The sequence below is a fragment of the Carassius carassius genome, chromosome 44 (genome assembly GCF_963082965.1).
Source record: "Carassius carassius chromosome 44, fCarCar2.1, whole genome shotgun sequence".
NCBI classification, from domain to species: Eukaryota; Metazoa; Chordata; class Actinopteri; order Cypriniformes; family Cyprinidae; genus Carassius; species Carassius carassius.
In genome coordinates this window covers 19,127,223-19,141,211 of record NC_081798.1, presented here as the reverse complement: position 1 = coordinate 19,141,211, position 13,989 = coordinate 19,127,223, and the positions used below count along the sequence as shown (strand labels likewise).

Here is a 13,989-nt window from a genome sequence, read left to right as displayed (position 1 = left end):
AAATGGAGAAAGTTTCCTGTGATGGGTAGGTTTATGTGTAGGGTTAGTGTGGGGCGATAGAAAATATGGTTTGTACAGTATAAAGACCTACAAGGGAAGCTAACCAGACTGTGTGTGTGTCAACAATATTGGACTTGTATTGCTAAATATGCAGATATTAAAGTGGGTAAGGGAAACTGTCTGCCTAATAGGAGCGTACTTTTGGGTCTTTTGCCTGTTTCCTCTAAATTTAGGAGATTTCTCTGCAAAATTTTTAATCATTCAAAATCAGTTCCCATGTGGAGAAAATTAATGGGATATTTAACTTCTGGTATCCTCTATGGATATAAAAAAAGAGAGCTTTAATTGCCTTATAGGATGAAAAATTAGGAACAATGTGCTCTGGTTGTATAAAGCATTTTAGCAGAAAAATACTGTATTCTGCAAAACTGTTATATAATACTATTCAAGTCCTAATATGTGATACTAAATATGTTTTCATTTGCATCCTTTTTGTCTTTTTCTTCTAGGTTTGGAGACGGTTACACAATAATCCTTCGTTTGTCCAGCCCATCTACAGAACCATGTCCGGTGGACACCTTCATCCAGAACTCCTTCCCGGGCATCCAGCTGAAGGAGAGACACCAGAATGTTCTCCAGTACCAGCTGCCATCACAAGCTTGTTCACTCGCTTGTGTCTTTGAGCTTCTGTCGAATAATTATGAGGAGCTGGGGATAGCTGACTACTCAGTGTCACAGACTACACTGGATCAAGTAAGAGAACGGTGCTGCGACTCTATTCCAAACCCTAGTGTACTGCCTTGCTGTCTATATAGGCAGCTACTTTCTAAGAAGCATACTATCATGGCATAAACGATAATCTGACAAATAGCTCTCCTCAACAGATTTACAGAAGATAACAACACAATTCTCTAATACATAAAAGCACAAAAAATAATGTAAAATAGTATATCCTTTTTTTTTTTTAATTAGTCTGAAGCTTTTTTCCACAATTCAGAATAAAGTGGATATTCAACACTGTCTAAAGGTGTGGTCACAATTACCGTTGGTTTGCAAATTTTTGCCAAATTCACCAAGAATCCATGCGTTTTAGAATTTCAGGTCACACTTTATTTTAATGTCCAATTCTCACTATTTACCAACTTTATTTTGTCTAATTGACTAAGATCAATTTACAAGCAAATAACTATGACTTTTACAGCAATAAAGTCCTAATTTTCTGCTAATTAATATTAGTAAGGTAGTGGTTAAATTCATTTATTGGGCAGGATTAGGGATGTAGAATATGATCATGCAGAATATGTGCTTTATAAGCACAAAAAATCAGCTAATATGTTAATAATAGGCATGCTAATAAGCAACTCATTTTGCCAGTGGCATCACATTTTTAGGGGTAGATTTACTAACAGTTTTCACCAGCGCAAACCATTGGCTTTAAAACAGTTTTGTCAGGATTTACTAAAGACCCACATTAAAGAATTAGCGATGAAAAGACATGGACAGATATTTTTGCGCCTTCATTTATTGAATATGCATTTGAGGGAGTTTCCTTTTCAGATGCAAAGTTTATGGGAGGAGAGTATTAAAATGAATGAGCAACGCACTTTACTGATGTCTGCGCTTGTCAAATTACTGATATTTGCGTCATTATTTCACACCCAAAAAAGCCTGTCTTCAACTATTTTGCGCCTGTGTCGCTCTGCTTATTTGCAACTATGCTAATTTGGGTTGCGCTCGGTATATTGCATTGGTCGATATGGTCGGTCCGTGTTCTTTAATTTGCATGTTGTCATTAAATCACCCACAGAGATTTCCATGGCCATCGGCGCTGTATTTGAACTGGGCAAATTTGCCCTGTTTAGTAAATCTGGCCCTTAGATTCTTGTGACTCTTGAGCTTGTTACTCAGAACTAAGAGTGTTTTCCTCCTGCAGGTGTTTGTTAACTTTGCTAAAGAGCAGACAGATGATGATGAGCTCAGGGAAGTCATGATAAATGGTGGAGGATCTGTGGCGATTCAAGCCAACAGACCTCAACGGCCCACAGACCTAAAACTCAAGATTTCCAGCAGATCTTCCACACCACACTCTTTAACAACGCCCTCTACAGATCAAGCTACTCGCTCAGTACAAACCCCCGAGTCTGTAATCACTGGTTCAAAGACCAAAAAGAGCAAATCAAACAGTCTATCGGTCTCAGGACAGCAGCAGCAGATCCGGATGGAACCTGTTGGTGAGGCAGCTAATGGATCAAACCCCCTCGAGGACCAGACTCCTGGGAAAAAAGACCCATCCACGTTGTTTATTGTCAGAAGCAAAACACAGGAAAGCAAAGTGTAAGAAGTCAAAGACATTTGGAACTGAACAGTCATGATGTGGATCACCAGTGAGTCATTTGGTGCCTTGTTCAATTGAGGTTTTCAAAAATCAAATGGAATTATTTTAAAAGCAAATTAATTATTCATTCAGATTGGCTCTCCTGGTAATCCTGCAGTTCCTCGTTGAATGTATGTCTAGCTCAGGGGTGTCAAACTCAATTCCTGGAGGGCCGGAGCCCTTCAGAGTTTAGTTCCAACCCTGCTTTAAAACAGACACCTGAAAGACTTGATTAGTTGAATCAGGTGTGTTTAATTAGGGCTGAATCTAAACTATGCAGGGCTCCGGCCCTCCAGATATTGACTTTGACCCCCCTGGTCTAGACCTTACTCTGAAACTTGAAGATAACACATGACATTGTGTGTGTGTTTTGGAAGGAAAACTTTCCCAGACCTCTTTAATGCATATAATTATGCATATTTTCTTGAAGTCTGTTTCACTTCCAAATGGTATTTGCTTCGTGCAACCCAGTTTGGATATGATTTTTTTTTTTTTCAGAATATTTTACTTTATAGCAAACCTCTTTATTTCTACATGTATGTCAAGGTCAAATGTGCAGTGCAGAGATGTTATCAGACACAAAATCTGCCGCCTTGTGTTTTTATTTATTTCCTGATTTTTGTATGGTTTAAGGTTTATTTATCTTTTGAATTTTTCTTTTCTTTTCTGATGCACTTCAGCTTAAGATGGTTCTAATCTTGTAGTCTGGGTTATCACTGTGTCTATTCACTGCAATGATTGTTACAATGCTTGATATGTAGCTCTTTTTATGTAGTATTTAATGTATGTACAAACCAGAAATATTATGTATGAAATGAGTAAAGTAAAGTTTGAATGTTAAGTTTGTTATCTTCCTTATGTGCATGATGCTGGATGTTAAAATGCTGGACTATTTATAATTTATAATATTATGCAAATCTCTATATATGTATTAATAAATAGCTGGGTACTGTGCAGATGCTTGGTGTGTGCACATTGTTTAAAATAAACACTGCATTGGGTTAAAAAGGTCACTGATGTCATTATTAATTTAATTTTTAATAAATTAACAGCAACTGAAATTATAAAAGTAGTTTATTTTCAAGGTTGCATGTTGATAGTTAGTACTCCTTGTTCATTTAGGCTATATATATATATATATATATATATATAATACTTAAATATAGTAATATCATTTTTTCTTTTGTAATTATTATGCGACTTTTGTGACATCTTATTGAAATAGTATATTGAGTAGTTGTACTTGTAACACCTCAAAACTATTTAAAATTAACTGTTGTAAAAGCGGTTAACACTTACAAGATCTGAGACACACACTTTCTTTTAAATGTTCATATCTCTATCAATATCAACATTTCTCATGTAATATAATACACAACTTGTCATATTTGAAGTGAAAACTATTTATTGGCTGAAATGGTTGTCATGGCTGCTGGGTCTCCCAAGCTCCGCCCATTTCCACTAGCATTAGCCATTAGCCATCGCGGTTTACGCCTGCTTATCTGGACCTTATCTCCCTCTAAATTTCATTGTTTTTGTCTCTGTCGTGCTTTTGTGAGAAGTCTGTGAGATGGTTTTGTTAAATAGCAATAGCAATGAGGAACAGGATTTAATGTAAGTGTATTTTTATTTATTTTTTGCCGGTAGCCAATGACCTGATTTGTCTCCGCACATACACGTCAGTTGTTTTTGTTAACCGGTAAAGCTCATTTGCCAAATATAAATAACAAACACCAGACACGTCTCTCAAGTCATCTTTGCGTTCACTGTTCTGCATTATTAAAATAAGTGATGTATCTGTGTAAAACTGTGTTCGCGGTGTAATGAGTGTTAATGTCATTTAAATGGATGGCTAAGTGACAGCTCATTATTTACAGAAAAACACCTGCAAGGTTATGGTTGAACTAATCAAACGGGAAATAACTGGCATATCTCTATAAACTGTTAGAACATAAACCATATTTCGTTATATGCAGATTATTTAGTCTTAATGTTTGCCATAATGTCTTATTCGTCTTCACTGAACGATTAAAAAATATCTAATACACCATAAAACTCATAAGACAAAATCAATAAAAGCATAATCTTTTGCAGAGACGAGCTGTGTCCTGTTTTCATGGTAATGTATCTGGACTGTAGCTAGAGCTATAAATAAAGCAGACAAGTGGCTCTCAGCTAAAGGAAGTGTAGTCTTATCACAACTGATACATATGACACATTCATTTAGCATGTGCTTTTTAGTACAAATGCACTGTTTATATATTTATATATTTGTAATTTAGACCAATGTCCCATCAACTACTGTTGGCCAAATCCTGAGCTTTTATAAATGAAAGAGAGAACTGGGCAGAGTAGGTTATGAGACGTTTCTGTCATGTTTTTGACTATGAAGTAAATAATTTGAGAGAATGGTTTAATACAGACTCAGAGCACATATCTGATATCTGTTTGTCTTGCAGCCTGAATGAGCCGCGCTGCTCGTCTCTACCCAGCTCTCCTGCAAAGCGTGCTTCTCCAGCCAAAAAGAAGCAGTTTTTTATCAACCAGGCCATTCGTAACTCTGACCTCACTCCCAGAGCCAAGGGCAAGAAGAGTCTGAGACGACAGGAAAACAGTACGGTTTGCTTTCATTTTTAAGGCTTCCTTGTATTATTAATGTTTATTTGAATATTATTTTAAACTACTTTATACATTATTTACTACACAGCAAATGTTTAACCAAAAATGAAAATTCCATCATCACCCCTATGCCATTTTAAACCTGTTACTAACTTCTGTGCAACACTTAAGGAGAGGTTTAGCAGAATGTTCACACGGCTCTTTCCCCCCCAATATGATCATAGAAAATACCAAGCTTCAGATGTGACACATTTTATAGGCTATATGAATATTTATGCTTGTAAATGGCACTCGTAGCTTACAATTTTAGCATTAAGGTTCTGAAACATTAGCAATATTTCAGGAAGTAAGAGGTCTATTGTCTATAGAGTCGATTCATATGAATAGAGCGGTTTAATCCAAGTCTTATGAAGAGACATATGCTATACAGAGTATACGAAAAAGATATTTTCGCCAAGTTACCTCAAGATTTTTCTATGGGATTTTTAATTTATGGGTTAGTTCTATAGTAAGTATAAATGGATGTTATCTAGTCATTTTGAAAAAAATAAAATAATAATATTACTACATAAGTATGTTTGCATTTTATGTTGTACAACAAAACCAAGTATTGTGAAGTCATGTTTTACCACAGGTGCTTATTTTACGAATCATTTGAAAAACCCCAATATAAAAAGCCATAGGAGGGAATAAGTCTTTGTGTTTTGACATTACGGTGGCAAGTGATGTATGAACTGAAGTCATTTTCATTTTCTTTTGGTCAGCATAGCAAACTTGTACAAAATGGAAGCCTCTCACACAAAACACCCGAATACGCAGATTTCTATTGCAATGAGTAGAGTACCTTAAATTTTATATATCAAATGTTAGTAAATGCAGAGAAAGTGACTACATCTTGTTTATAGTTTGAACATGGTGCTAGCGGCGCCAACATCATGGGTTCAATTCCCAGGGAAGGCATGAACTGATGAATCCAGTGTTGCATTAGGTGAAAGAATGCAAACAAACAAATCTGGTGATTAAAAAAGAACAACATTCTATTTGTTATGGAGTAAAGCTTTAGTTATGTTTTTGTAATGTTTTGGAACCATCATTTTTAACTGCTTCGGGGTAGCTCGTTTTCTGGACAATCTTTTGGAACGGGACGAGTGCTCTAAAGAGGACGGTGAAGGACATGAAACAGCCTTGCCCACCATCTTCACTGAAGCCTGCACCAATGGAGACTATGTGGAGGTAAAGCAGGGTTCTTCAACTGCTCTGAGCTAGGGGATGTTTTACCTTTAAATGTCTCTCTCATGTCTCTCAGTACTGGAGTGATTTTATGAATCGTTCTGGGGAGGAGCAAGAGCGACTTTTGGCTCTGCTGGAGGAGGAGGCCCAGAGGACCCACTCAGACAAGAGCCATAAAGACCAAAGAGAAGGTCTGACAGTTGAACAACACACGTCTAATGATGTAAAAGAAAGAGGTGTCAGCCGCCAGAAAGGCCTTTATACTTCACATGGTCTTTTACTTTAGTTCCCTTGGATCTAAACCGCACTCAGGCACTCAACGTTTGTTCAGTTCACCTTTTAGTTCTTCAAGATGTTCACTTTTACATTTAATATCAGTTCATCATAATGACATTTGAACCCAAAAACTCACTCTCATGTCATTTCAAACCCATGTGACTTTCGTTTATCTTTGGATCACAAATGAATATCTTTTCAATATCCTCTCATCATTTTTGTCCATTCTTTCAAAGTCTGTGCAACCGAAATCTTCATGCATTAAAATCGTAGAAGTAATCCATATGAATTGAACCATTTCCTCCAAGTCTTCTAAAGAGACACGATCACTTTATATAATATTGACCGACACACATACATAGAGCACATCATTTATGATTAACCGAAGCTCTCCAGTGCTTGCTTGACAAATTAATAAATCATATTTTTAGAATAGTATGATGTTCGGATGATATTGCTTTTCATCAAGTATTCCAGATAACTGAAAAATACATTTTAATATTATATATATATATATATCATAAATGTATAATAATAATACATTACTATTTATGAAATAAATATTATAGTATTAAACTATATTAAACTAGTTATTATATTATAGATATGCATATATATAAAACACTATGGTAATGCATGCTCTTGTGGAGGCATGTGATGATGTCAGTTTTGGACATGATTATTATTTTATAGACACATCAAGTACAAAACAGGATAACTTTGTAGAGGCATAATAAATGTCCCCATAATGTCAGAGTGTGTAACAGAAACACTTCAGAAGTCTCGGTTTCACTAGTGCCACAGTATTTGATTGTCAATGTCGAAAATGACAAACTTCGTCTTTATTAATTCAATGATGGGCAGATTATTTCTTATTATACATGACATATTAGTGACGGTCATTCTCCTTTTCATCGTGCAGTAAATCCTGCCTTCAGTGCTCAGGAGTGTTTTCAGAGAATTGATCGGCGGCTGCGTGCCACGCTGAGACGCAGACAGCTTCCCATGGTGACTCTCTTTGTCATTTGCTTGATTTTTGTCATTTGTCTTGTAACAAGTAATCCCCCTAGATCACTGTCCTATTCTTTTTTATTCTGTCTGATATCTGTTCATCCATTTCCTCTGTTCAAGGGAGTGTTGGAGGGTCTGGAGTCCGATCTGCTGGGATTCTTCGTGGCAGATCCACACTCAATTTACATAACCAAACTCAGCAACAGGTGCACAGACTACCACAGTTAATGCATCTTTCACTTCCACAGACTAATTCAGAACGCCACTAACTAGTATACATGCATGCTTGAAATGTTGGTTCAGAAATGGAAAGAAGTTGTAGTGTGAGTGTATGAATAGAATGGCATGTTTTGATTCAGATGTATCTGTTTCTTCAGTTATGAGCGACTGCTGCTTCATGCTATCTGCCAGTACATGGACCTGACCTCTGCTAGTGAGTGAACTTATACATTATTCAAACATTGTAAATATGTGACCCTGGGCCACCAAACCAGTCTTAAGTCACTGGCGAATATTTGTAGCAATAGCCAAAAAACATTGTATGGGTTAAAATGATCCTCGGATTTTCAAACAGTTGTATCTCGGCCAAATATTGTCAGATCCTAATAAACCACACATCAATGGAAAGCTTATTTATTAAGAAAAATTGACACTTTAAGACTGGTTTTATGGTCCAGGGTCACATATATGGTTGTTTTCTCATGCGGCTATTGTGAATTTTTGATTTGTTAAGGTTCTTAAGCATTTAAAGTTATTGTCACTTATATACTTAAAACTTGTTGTGGTTTAATTCAAATAAAAATTAATTTATAATCTGCTAGCACTCCTTTCTGTCATTGATGTTACCACTAATACCGTACCAGAGACATTACACAACAAAAATGGTAACTTTGAGCTTGTCATCTAATTAACAATATTTTCAAACCGAGGTACATGTACAAACTTATGCTGAGTTTGTAGAGTTTTAAACAAACTAAAACTGAAATAAGAAAAACTATGTAGACTATTTGTGTGGTCTTCTGCAGGCTCTGACTGTGATGGTGCTCGGCAGACTGAGGTGGTCAACAAACAGGAAGAGTTCCTCCCTCCGCAGCCTCTGCTCTCTGTCTACCTGGAGCAGCTGAGCTGAACTGCTGTGAATCCTGGCTACGAGCATTGCCATTGATACTCATCCAACAAGAACCTGCACCACTGCCCTTGAAAAAAAGCTCGGCCTTGACCTGGCCAGTATGAACTCTACACATGGCATCGTGTCGTTGGACCTGGCCTGCAGGCCTTGGCCTTTAGGAGAGACTGTGCTAACTAGATTATTGTACTCAGTGTCACTATCTCTTTCATTCCATTTTTAAATGCATTTTGGAGCATGTATTAGCATATGTCGTTATTACAGCTGTCTTTATAAAGGATTCTTTTTCCATGTTGCAGACAGAATGTTTACTGTCATGGCATCCTTGTAGACAAATAGGAATATGATTGTGTGACCTCAAGAAGAGGTTGAAAATGGTTTGATAATTATTGTTTTTGATCACCTTGACTTGAAAATGAAATGTAGTGGGTCAAGAAATTCATGTCCATCTCTGATGTTATATAAGCCACAGATTGTCACTTTCAAAAACATATAACTCAGGCTCCTACAAAAGAATGACATCGTATAAATCTGCACGTGTCACAAATAATATGGTTATGCAGTTATTATTATTTATTTATACCCGTGCGACCTGTTTGTTACTGCACAACTTTTACATTTGATTTGTGCAGACTGCTAATTAACTTCAGCCAATCCTGCCTGACAACTGAAGAGTGAAAGTAGACCTTTTATACTCCGCATTCTGTAACTTGAATTTGAGTAGAACAGTACTTAATAGTCTTTTTTTCCCCATTAAGGATCTGCCAACATGCACTTGTAGCTATGCCTTACCTGTACACTCCATATTTGTCAGTTTTGCATTTTTGTATTTATATATTGAGCCTTTACATCAAGGTTATTATGGTTTACATAATAACCTTTATATACCATCAAAGGTCCTGAGACACTTGAGCAGTTATTGCATTGGTGATTATAACCAAAGTGTGTGTGTGCTGATTCTCAGGCATCAACTATCATGAATGTGGACTTTCAACATTTTCATTACTCATAAAATCACCTGAAAACCACGTGTGTTCAAACATTTTGAAAGAGAGAGTGGTGTTTTGGGAATATTTATACATGTGTTAAAATGTTTGAGTTAAATGCTGTTTATACCATGGTGGCAGAATATGAATACGTACCATAGAGGCTAGAGCACTTAGTAGTATTTAGTTTTTGTCTGTGATGAGTATCTGTACCTTAGACAATTAAAATACCAAGTTTTTAACTGAGATCGTATTATGTGATTATTTTAGCGATCAGATGCAAGTCATGTGGATTTCAAAATGAAATTTTTTTGTTTTCTTTGGCTAAATCACCTTTTAGATAGGATGTCTACAACTGCTTAAAGATAACTGCATTTACCATGTACAGATAAGTGCGTATGTATTGTTTTATTGTTATTTAATATTAACATTACAACATAAATTGCGGTGAAATTGTTATACAGTTGAATTTATTTATACCATAGTCCAGTGTTTCCCAGGCTGCATATGTCTGCACATTCATTCTGTGCCAGCAGGAGGCGCTGTTGGAGTGGGAGAGATTGAGGTTTCATCAAACACTTTCAAATCACAATTATTCTCATTTGCATAATTCCTTACATTGTTTGAAGACAAATATTTAATGCATATTTACTGTGTCCTGTGCATTTATTTCCAATAGCTTTAACCGCATCCCCACATTCACTCAACACACTATTGTTAAAAATTCAGAGGCCTCTGATTGGCTGAGAGAAGAGAGATTTGAGTAAAAAAAACGTTTCACACTGAAAACCCTTCATTCAAAACTGAGCTTCAACACTGTGACCAGCAGGAATCAGTATCAGTAATGGTGAGCTTCTTTCCAGAGCAGCATCAAGACTCAACATGAGCAACATACAAGATAAGAAGAACTTCAGAAACAGACAGACGCATTAAGAGCTTCAAACAAAAGCATCAGTATTTTATCAAGTTGAGCTTTGATCATATTACCCCAATTTTACAGTCTCGGCAATGACTACCTATTAAGTTCCATATCAGTTACAAATTACCTCCACTAAAGGAGGTAGAGCTTTTTCACATTTGGCTCCCAAACTCTGGAATAGCCTTCCTGATAATGTTTGGTTCAGACACACTCTCTCTGTTTAAATCTAGATTAAAGACATATCTCCTTCGTCAAGCATACAAATAATGCATCTCATAATTTGTGTTTCTCATCTCATAAAGTGTTTACCTATGCATAAACTAAAAAAATACTACATGTACGCTTCACATAATACTGTACTTGTGCAAAGAGAAACATCATAAGTCAAACAGCTGGCTGAGGAACAATGCAAGATGATTTGTAGTGCATGAGTATGTAAACATATATTAAGAACAGAGTCTTTTGTGGGCTTATGTACACACATCAGTGTGTGTGTGTGTGTGTGTGTGAAAAGTATCTAGTGTGCATAGGAGAGTGTGTCCCTACAGATGGTTTGTACAGGCCCATTCACCTGTGTGTAGCACACTTCAGATTACACTCAAAAGAAAAAAAAAAGAAAAAGAAGAGAGGACATCCTGCCTCTTTTTTGTGATCATCTGAGTGAGTGCTGAATGTGTGCTATTATGTAATAGAACTCACTAATGTCAATACATACATTACATGAATGTAAGTAATGTAGATAAAGAATTCTACATAATGTAACTAAATGTAAGTTATATTTGATTTGGTCATTAGTATAAAATCAACAGTCTTCTCCTAAGGCAGTTGTTTCAAGCAGCTGGCTGATGTCTTCTTTGTGCAGACATGGCAAACACTGAGGAAATCCATACTTGACATGTGGAGTTAGTGATGCTATGAGGTGTTAGTTTACGTGTCAATAAGTGGCCAATATTAACTTCTACGCTACTAATAAATATTTTTTGCACAAATGTCTCATTAAAAAATATCTACAAATGGATGTAAAGAATCTGTGATCAGGCAAAAACCATAGACGCTGGTTCAATGGTTCAACACTGGGGGGTGTTCTCAATGAATTCACATGATTGGTTATGAAGCTTTGTCAAGTCAAGTCAAGTCACCTTTATTTATATAGTGCTTTAAACAAAAAAGATTGTGTCAAAGCAACTGAACAACATTCATTAGAAAAACAATGTGTCAATAATGTAAAATTATAGTTAAATTCAGTTATCATTCAGCTCAGTTCAGTTATCTGTGCAATCATTTGCAATCAAGTCAACGATATCACTGTAGATGAAGTGACCCCAACTAAGCAAGCAAGAGGCGATAGCGGCAAGAAACCAAAACTCCATCGGTGACAGAATGGAGAAGAAACCTTGGGAGAAACCAGGCTCAGTTGGGGGGCCAGTTCTCCTCTGACCAGACGAAACCAGCAGTTCAATTCCAGGCTGAAGCAAAGTCAGATTGTGCAGAAGAATCATCTGTTTCCTGTGGTCTTGTCCTGGTGCTCCTCTGAGACAAGGTCTTTACAGGGGATCTGTATCTGGGGCTCTAGTTGTCCTGGTCTCCGCTGTCTTTCAGGGCAGTAGAGGTCCTTTCTAGGTGCTGATCCACCATCTGGTCTGGATACGTACTGGATCCAGGTGACTGCAGTGACCCTCTGATCTGGACACAGACTGGATCTGGTGGCCACGGTGACCTCGGAATAAGAGAGAAACAGACAAATATTAGCGTAGATGCCATTCTTCTAATGATGTAGCAAGTACATAGGGTGTTGTGGGAAGTGTTTCCGGTTCCGGTTTACCTAATTAATGCAGCCTAAAAATCCTTTAACGGATTTGGATATTAGAAGCATATATATCGTATGATGTACATATATATATATATATTCTGCACGAAGGCCTTTAAATGACAAAAGTACAGAGAAAGCAAAAGTAAAAAAAAAAAAACTAAGCTTACAGTTTAAATTTTTACAGTCTTTGTGGGGATCTATATCATTTGCACTAAGAGACAGACTAAACCAGTTTTCACTCCCTCCAGAAAATTTGTGGCAATATTTGCAATATATATATAAAACATTACAATTCATTAACCTATATAGCCTACCTGTCAACAGTTTTTTAACAGTAAGATTTTTAGTGTTTTTAAAGAAGTCTCTTCAGCTCACGAAGCCTGCATTTATTTGATCCAAAGAAAAGCAAAAGCAGTAATATTGTGAAATTTTTTTTCTATTTCAAATAGCTGTTTTCTTAAATGTAATTTATTCCCGTGATCAAAGCTGTATTTTCAGCATCATTACTCCAGGCTTCAGTGTCACATCCTTCATAAATAATACTAATATACTGATTTGCTGATTATCAATATTTAAAACAGAAGAGTACATTTTTTTCAGTATTCTTTGATAAATAGAAGGATCCAAATATCTGCATTTATGTGAAATAAAAAGCTTTTGCAACATTATACACTATATCGTTCAAAAGCTTAGAGTCAGTATAATCTTTATTTTTAAATAAATTATAGAAATTCATATTTTTATTTAGCAAGAATTATTTAAAATGATCAAAAGATAAAGACATCATTTTACAAAAGATTCCTATTTCAGATAAACACTGTTCTCCTGAACTTTCTATTCATCAAAGAAACCTGATGAATGAAAGTTTCAGTTTTTCTATGAAAACAACTGTGTTTATACAGCACGCTTTTGTCCATGTTAGGAATTTCCTGGTATGGTTTTCTGGGCGTAATCTATGCCCCTGGTCATGTGTAAATCAGGTTAAAGAGATGGGACTTTAATCTAGATTTAAACTGCAAGAGTGTGTCTGCCTTCCGAACAATATTACACAGTAAAAAACGTTGGGTTGTTTTTTTAACCTAACTGTTGGGTTAAATATGTTTCCCGCTTCAAATTTTAACGGTCCAGTCAGCAACTCAGCGGACATCAGCGGCAGCCTGCCTGATTATGAAAGGTATAACTGTTATTGACATGTTTTTAAATGTGTTGTACTAAATGTGTTTATACTATGTTTTAGACAATGGACTTTTTCGTGAAGGAGAAATTGCAACAATAGAACCTCTGCCTGTTAATTGAACTATTTCAAGGTAAGTAAACTATTTAAATTAATGATAATAAGTTTTCAATTTTACTTAGACCTATGACTTCCAAAAATTATGAAAAAAGACAAATGAGGTGAAATAAGTGTATTGCCACATTCCGTCCAACAAAGCTTCCTTTCATTTACACTGTACTTTTGTTCCTCCCTACAAGTCCAAATCAGTTAAAGGGTAAAGGGTGGTAAAATTTACTCACATTAGCCGCAAATATTGCCACAAATTTTCTGGAGGGAGTGAAAACTGGTTTAGTCTGTCTCTAAGTGCAAATGATAGTAGATCCCCACAAAGACTGTAAAAATTTAAACTGTGAGCTTAGTTT

The 13,989-nt window shown here is 36.1% G+C and overlaps 2 protein-coding genes across 3 annotated transcripts in view; both read left to right on the top strand.

Annotated features, from left to right (window-relative positions):
* The window catches only part of abca7 (ATP-binding cassette, sub-family A (ABC1), member 7), a 31,680-nt gene extending 28,350 nt beyond the window's left edge, over nt 1-3,330 (top strand). For both annotated transcript variants that reach the window (XM_059538358.1, XM_059538357.1), the window contains 2 exons: nt 510-753; nt 1,934-3,330. In XM_059538358.1, the coding sequence (XP_059394341.1) occupies nt 510-753; nt 1,934-2,338 (649 nt within the window). In that variant the 3' untranslated portion in view covers nt 2,339-3,330. The remainder of the gene's footprint in view (nt 1-509; nt 754-1,933) is intronic.
* Nucleotides 3,331-3,820: 490 nt separating this feature from the next.
* On the top strand, nt 3,821-9,868 carry LOC132126376 (R3H domain-containing protein 4-like). Its single transcript, XM_059537592.1, has 8 exons — nt 3,821-3,988; nt 4,834-4,988; nt 6,108-6,226; nt 6,300-6,414; nt 7,422-7,507; nt 7,631-7,716; nt 7,888-7,943; nt 8,536-9,868. Exons 1-8 carry the CDS (start codon nt 3,945-3,947, stop codon nt 8,637-8,639), a joined length of 765 nt encoding a protein of 254 aa, XP_059393575.1. The 5' UTR covers nt 3,821-3,944; the 3' UTR covers nt 8,640-9,868.
* Nucleotides 9,869-13,989: the final 4,121 nt, after the last annotated feature.

Excerpts from the sequence above, each read along its gene's own strand:
- LOC132126376 (XM_059537592.1), top strand. The coding sequence starts at position 3,945 with ATGGTTTTGTTAAATAGCAATAGCAATGAGGAACAGGATTTAAT. Across the intron at positions 6,415-7,421 it reads CCATAAAGACCAAAGAGAAG|TAAATCCTGCCTTCAGTGCT; the intron begins GTCTGACAGTTG and ends TTCATCGTGCAG. Across the intron at positions 7,508-7,630 it reads GACGCAGACAGCTTCCCATG|GGAGTGTTGGAGGGTCTGGA; the intron begins GTGACTCTCTTT and ends CCTCTGTTCAAG.